Genomic DNA, 7,561 nt, shown 5'->3' on the forward strand with positions numbered 1-7,561 from the left:
ACAGGACGGGGCTCTGTAGGAGTTCCTCCCAGAACCATAGAAAAAGGCTAAATTGAAGACCTAGATCAAAGAAGAATTCTGATCAAAAGTGCACAAGGCAAAAGAGATCGGGAGACACAACTTCGGTCATAGAGGTGTATAGTTGTTGAAGATAAAATTAATAAGTACGATGAAAAATAGACTGAAAAATGCTTCACCATAAATTAGGAAAGCTTAATCATGCTTGGAATTAAAAGAAACACTCCGTAGGGGGTAGCGCCCTTAATGCACCAAATGCGGTTCACTGTAGGCATTACTTAAGGTTCTTTGCAGCGTGCCTCCGTCCCCTAGCTGCAACCCCTCTCGTTCCTTTTACTGTGCCTCTTTTCATATTCTCTTACTTTCCACCCTCTTCTAACAATTGATTCACAGTGCAACCTCGATGTTCTCCTCCTGTTACACCTTTCAAACCTTTATACTAGCAATTTCCGTTTCAGCGCTGAATGACCTCATAGGTCCCAGCGCTTGGCCTTTGGCCAAAATTCTATATTGAATTCAATTAAAAGAAACAGACAGAAGGCAGAATTCCAAGGAAGGCAGACGACATAATCTACTCCTCTTCTGAAGAAACCCAGCTCATGTGGTTCCTGTCTCTTGCAGCTGTTGTCTCTGCGCGAGGTCACCCAGACGAACAGCACCTTGCAGACGCCACCACGGACTCTTGCCGATAACTTCCGTCCTCCGCAGAAGCTCAATCATCGGCCCGTTCGGACGAACATAGATTTCTCTAATGCTGTAAGTCTTCGTTGGAGATTCTTTGCGTTTTTGTGGGGGATTTTGGTTAATATCACACGTTCTGTCCTGTGCTTTAACTGATATACTCATATATATATATATATATATATATATATATATATATATATTATATATATATATATATAAATTTCTGACTTCACCAGGATCGAAGCCAGGTCTTTTTCAATTGAAAGGCAAAATTGGAACCTGAGTGCCAATTTTTTATAGCTTGTATGGCCTAGTGGCAGCCTCTCTGCCTCTTTCAAATTGAAAGACTTGGGTTTGATCCTGATGAGTCAGAACCTATTCTGTTCCACACGTGATTTGTGTTGATTATTAACATTTATTATATATATATATATATATATATATATATATATATATATATATATATATATATATATATATATATATATATATAAATACTCTTGTGTGATAGAGTGTATGTTAGTAATACAGGCAGTGTTGAATAATGTATGGCATAAAGAAAATCATAGTATTTAAGTCTAAATCTTAGACATATGCTTTCTCCTTGCAGGGAGGGAATTGTCCTTCTATGCAGAGCGTAGCGCGCTACACAGGTATGTACTTTTGTCGTAACGAAATTGTGTTTTTTGAATTTGTTTTTTTAACTGATATCCTACCTATGATGTCATGGTATACGCTCCACAAGCATGTGTGTGTTTGTACAGGCACAGAGTCTTGTCTTACAGTTTAGTGGGAAATGGAAAACACAGTGCAAAGATCGTATAAAAGAACAGTACTCATCAAGGTGTCACGGTTTCACCTGAAGACCAGGCAGAAGTAATTATGAACAGGCAATGATACTCTGTGTATGTAGTTTCCGAATCGTTTGAAAAAATTTTACATAACAATTTCGGCGCACAGAATTCGGTTGATATTTGTTTTACATTTAGAAATTGAGAAATGAGTTCAGTACATATATACAAATGTATGTGCATATGTATATATATATATATATATATATATATATATATATATATATATATATATATATATATATATATATATATATATATATAATGAACTTGTCTTTCTCAGTATTTTCGTCACAATTATTTTCCTGACCTCTCCATCCGCTATTAAACAAAATATTTTAAGCCACAGTGGGGAGAAATTTGTCATGAAATACTTGTTTTGATGTCTCGTGTTTGAACAAAATGTAAGTTGTTCCAAGAACGACCCCCATGGCATTCCAGGATTTTTGCCTTTTTTTTTATTTATTCTTGACACAAATTTTCTTCGAATGTGCTTAAAAAATTTTGTTTATTAAGGCTGAAGAGACCAACTGATCACGTAATTCAAAGTAGCTATGTAGAAAAGCTGATTATTTGGTGTACAAATATACTTATAAAGTCACGATGAAGTGAAGGAATTCATTATAGTAAGACTCTCTATTCCCAAAAAGAAGCGGATAATGATCCACACCTCCATTCTTGAGAACCGAATCTTTTCGAACACTTTCGAATTTTTCCAAAACTAACGTCGAACAGAACACACTGAAAATCTACTGCTCAGCCAAATGTAGGTCTCAACATAAGGAACCAATTTTTAAGTCTTTCGTGATGGAAGCAAGGTGTACAGTACACTTACTGAATATATGGAAGTACTGTATTTACCGGCATGCTTTACTGTAAAGTAACCGTAAGACACTATTGCATACACATTTTTTACGAGGGTAAAGCACTAGCAGATCCAGGGGGGCGGGGCACCTGGGCACGTGCCCCCCCATGAAAAAATAACAACAAATAATATAGAAGATTTAGATAATAATAATATAAATAAGAAATATAAAAATGGGAAAAGATAAAAATTCTATTACAGAAGTATATATATATATATATATATATATATATATATATATATATATATATATATATATATCTTATATATATATATCTATATATATCGGAAAAATTCGGTCCTCCCAATGAAATTTTGTTGTAGGAAAAACAAAAGAACAGTAGATTAGGAGCGTGGTAGAAGTAGATGACACCTGACGACGTCATTCAAGGTTTTACCCTTTTTGATTGAGAGCAAATTATAGGACCACAAATATGTAAACGATAACAGTTTGAATATCTTTCTGCTGTTCAATCTTTGGAACAGTTCTATCCATATCTTATAGTTATGCAGTTGGAGAGAAACCAGAAATCGATTAGTATTATGAAAAAAATAATCTGTAATTTGTCACTGTTTTTTTTTTTTATTTAAGTAATATTATCCTCGCTTTTCTTAACTCTTATAGTCGCTCTCTTGACTTCACTGACTTGGAAAATTTTTCCTCTTTTCATTTTATGCTTGAATACCTTTAGAACTTATGTTTAGGAATGTGTTCTGTAGTTTTTGAAATTACTGTAGATAGCCAAACTACAAGCACTTAAGCGTATTTTTTGCCAGTATCTTAGTGAATAGGTACGGTGTGTTACCTCGAGTTTTGCATGCATCTGTCATTTTGTGCATGTGCATCTTTAGTAATGAATGCTCACCATTTTATTGTAAATGGAAATAGTATTTTTTCCATATATCACAAATATTTTGGTCTTTGACTCTTGACTAATATTTAAGAGTAACATCTTCACTTATTGTTATTAGTATAGAACTGTAGATGTAAAGTATGTGATGAAACAACTGTTCGTTTTCATTACAGCCAATGCTTGGAATACAAGTTAGCTCTTTCAAAAGGCGGCAGCAGATTCCCCGTCGAGTATTAACTACTCTGCTCAAGAACTAGCAGAGAATCTGATGGAAATCTCTCAGAATACTTTATTCGCGAAGCAGAAGAGGAAGAAGACCCAGAGGAGAGGCAGAGGAACCGCCTGAACATCCTCTTCGAGGTGTCAACAACAAACGGGGATGCTGAAGAAGGAATCTTTTAAGAATACAGTTATCCGCGCCTTCCCATCTGACTTAGTCCATCGCTGGTTGTGATTTCCTCATGAAATTGTGATAATCAACATGCTGTGACCGTCGGGCTTTGGTGCTCTCACGAAGGCTTGCCATAAACTGGCCCTAGTCATGATAACTGTAGCACACCAGTTCGACAGAGTTTTAAGTTTTAGATCAGGTGATGTGTCATTTATCTTCGGTGAGAAAATAAATGTCTTGAATACCTTATCCCTAAGCTACAACTCCCTTCAAGATCGGGACCTGAAAATAAAGAAAATATACTGGTTAAGAAAAGACCAGAATTACTGAAAATATGTAGTGGATATTTAATTTCGCCTGTGTGTTCATTGAAAGACATCATCTGGTGCTCTGGTGAGGGAAATGCCACTCCAGATTCCAGCTGCAATGCCGGACCTTTGACTGAAGGCTTTCCTAACACATAAACGCAGTGAAAAGAGCCATCTGCTGACCTGATGCTTATCTAGTAAGATGTATTGCATTTCCTCGCCGAAATTTGCGTTTACCTTTTCACAATTTTGGACTTTCTCGTGGTATTTCAGAATGAAGTGCTGTATCCGTTCTCAATCCGTAGGGTAGCTACTGTCACCTTTAAATTATAAGACTAATTTACAACGAATGAAAATAAAATTGCATTCATAGACACTTTTGCCTTTTTTGTTTGCTGTGAATTTAAAGGACGTTATCATGCTTTCATGTACAGTACATATGTGGTCAGTTCGGGAGTCTGCCTGAAAGTGACTTACGAGATGTGGTGTCACGTGACTTCGTTTGACTGAAATGTTAATCAGTTAGGTAAATATATCCGTCCATCTTCTCTTCTGTAGGAACTGTACTTTGAGTGGTAACACTTGAGGAATGTAGTCTCTGTAATTATTGTGAAAAGCAGAATCGTCTTGTGACACGGGTTTAAATTTCTGTGGAAAGACATGGTTAACTGATAGACAGCAATTGTTAAATGGTGTTGTAAATACAACCGAAAAATAACAACAGGTAGATGTACGATATTATCATTTTATATTAATTTATTATTGGAATTTGCTTTGATTTTTAGAGTAAGAAACAAAAGGGTTTTATAGAACTATTCCATTCATGTCTCAGTCATTCAGAGGCGAAAAGGGTGTAGAAATTAGAAGAAAATAAATATTTAAAAGAGGTAAAAAAGTGGAGTTTTGATATGCGAGAAAACTGCTTCAAATTATTTCGTAATATTTAATTACTACAGTATATAGACGATTATTATAAAAAATTATGTTCACTTTTTTACTATTATCATTATTTTTGCGAGATGTAATTGCTGTTTAGTAAGCTAAAATGTCAGGATCTTGAATATAGACGATTATTATAAAAAATTATGTTCACTTTTTTACTATTATCATTATTTTTGCGAGATGTAATTGCTGTTTAGTAAGCTAAAATGTCAGGATCTTGCGTAGCAAGCTTTCACAAAATATAAAACTTGCAATTTATTTGGAAAAAGGTAAGACCGGACCGTTGAAGATAAAACGAAATGGGTATGAATTATAAAAGATAAAACGGTTGCTACATAATTAGCTTTTACAAGTACACAAGTATTTATTAAGTGAATATATAATCAAACAAGCAAGAAAAGGAGAGTGTGATCGAGTGCACCCAAGCAAGGGAATTGAAACCCAACGCTATGGAAGGGGATGTCACAGAGGCAGTGGAACAGTTCAGGGTCTGAGAATACCTCCTCTAATCCGAGTCCCTCGAGTAACGAAGAAGGAAAACCATTCAAGTTGGGAATTTCATTTTACCAACGGTGGCAAGTCAAGTCCCTTTATGGGAATGTCTGGTTTCATCATCGCTATTAATTCCCTGCTTCAGGAATAACGTGAATGCTGAGTGTCCTTTTATGGGATGAGATATACACACAGAAAGGTTGTGAGATGTCTGTAACTATGGCTAATATTACCCACGCATGCCGGTAACTATAAGGGATTATTTAATAAAAGCTGAAGGGTTCTCATTATATTTTTATTTGAAAATAAAGTGGTGGGAGACGAGTCTTGCATGAATGCTAGGAAAACTAATGTTCCGTCATCACAAAATGACGGGGAAAGTGTCGAATGAACGAAATATTTAGCTGCCCATTTTTAAAGTAAGCTAAACTAAAATTGCATTAGAATGGACAAATATTTGAGGATGTTGATGCGAAAGAGGACTAAGTACCGGTTTTAGGAAGAGGTTTTGAATATGAATTTGAGGTTTCTCGATCCAAAATATACAGTATATGTAATACAGATATCAGTGTTTTGCTTTTCATTATTTGAAAATCTGTGTCAGAGTTACGATAGAGCGTAGATAAAAATTTTGCTAAATATTGATGCTTCAGGGAAGGCTATACAGCAGACCAGCTGACACCTGACCATATACAAAGGTGCTGGATCTCTTGCGATCAGGTAAACAGAGTTCGGGAGTATCGTTCTTAACAGGATACAGAAAATTAAAATAGCACTGGTTGAAATTGTTCGTGTTGCTGCAATGTGAGCCATATGTCTTGCACTTCTGAGGAGAACATTACCTACAAAAATATTGGAAAATAAAGCGGGAAGAAGTACTTGCAGTTGAGCAAAATGATAGATAGAAAAGCTTTAAAAGCAAGAAAACTACTTATACGGCATGTCAAAATTCACTGAATTAAAGAGAAAATGGAACCGTGGATGCTGTACTTTTCCAGAGCATAATGCTGAATAGCATCATTTTAATGTCATGATGCGTTCTGCCATTGGTGGAATCTCATCCCCAGCTATGTTCATGCTGCACTGAAGTATGGTAAGAAAAATAAAAAATGTTAACGAGACAACCTGTTCAGTGCTTTGCATACGTGTGCCCGCTAAAGCTTTGTGTACAAAAGATGTTGTTTACTAATCATTTGCATTTCTTCTTCAAAATACCCTTTTATATTGTCATTTATCATTGCTTCTCAGTTGCTTTTTTTGCAATGGTACTTTGTACAGTCATGTATCATGTTGAATGTCGTACAAGTACTGTGATGTTGACTGATGTCTGTGTCGGTTACTGTGATCGTTGCGTTACTCCAAAGCTCGTTTCGTACACTGTACAGTGAAAGCACTTGTTTTAAATTGTGTGTCTCGTCTAATGTAATAAGTGACAAACTTTAATATTCACAATCTCTTTCCGGGGATCAGGAGGTTATCTCTGATATGAAAAGACGTGTATCATGCCTTTGAATACTTAATGTTTTCAAGCATAGTAGCTGCGTAGTACTGTACTGAGATAATAATGTTTAAAAGGGATCTTGTAACACGCCATGTCATTTCAGTTTATGTTTCCCTGCATTCCAACCCATTTGTATTGAAGGTGTGAAAACGATCTGTGATGTTGCAGAATTGGCCTCTGCAAGCAAAGGCTTGGCTTTTTCTAAATGGTGTTTTTATGTACGTTGTTTATGTTTCTTTCAGAGAATCTTGTTTGCCATTTTTATGTAAGTTGGTACTCAAGGTATGAGAGGTTTGTATTCCATCATTTAAGTAAGACTACTCTGTAAAGAGAGAAAGAGACTGGAGTTCTTGTTAATGTCTGTTGACTAAATATTTTGATGTTGTAGATTCTGTAATACATAAAAATGAATTGTTTCAACTTTCATTACTTTATTTGTTATTGAGTAGTTTTACGTAATGTCTCAACCATAGATATGTAGAGTGTAATTTTCTCTTTTTTTACATTCCTTTGGCTCTAAAAAAAATATTTGAGTTTGTAATTAGAGTTAGAAATTGGAAATTGAACAGAATATCACTAACATCTTTCATGCCTTGTAAACAAATTCGAGGAATCTTTTCTTGAACGCTGATTTGTCTAGAATGTAAAGGATGGA

The 7,561-nt window shown here is 35.3% G+C and overlaps 1 protein-coding gene across 2 annotated transcripts in view; it reads left to right on the plus strand.

The window, feature by feature from the left end:
* LOC136847775 (putative carbonic anhydrase-like protein 2) overlaps positions 1-4,831 on the plus strand; it is a 482,132-nt gene extending 477,301 nt beyond the window's left edge. The window contains exons 9-11 of one of the 2 annotated variants that reach the window (XM_067119683.1): positions 640-774; positions 1,313-1,355; positions 3,446-4,831. In XM_067119683.1, the coding sequence (XP_066975784.1) occupies positions 640-774; positions 1,313-1,355; positions 3,446-3,468 (201 nt within the window). In that variant the 3' untranslated portion in view covers positions 3,469-4,831. The remainder of the gene's footprint in view (positions 1-639; positions 775-1,312; positions 1,356-3,445) is intronic. The other variant, XM_067119682.1, reaches the window with a different exon arrangement.
* Positions 4,832-7,561: the final 2,730 nt, after the last annotated feature.

The sequence above is a fragment of the Macrobrachium rosenbergii genome, chromosome 17 (assembly GCF_040412425.1).
Source record: "Macrobrachium rosenbergii isolate ZJJX-2024 chromosome 17, ASM4041242v1, whole genome shotgun sequence".
NCBI lineage: Eukaryota > Metazoa > Arthropoda > Malacostraca > Decapoda > Palaemonidae > Macrobrachium > Macrobrachium rosenbergii.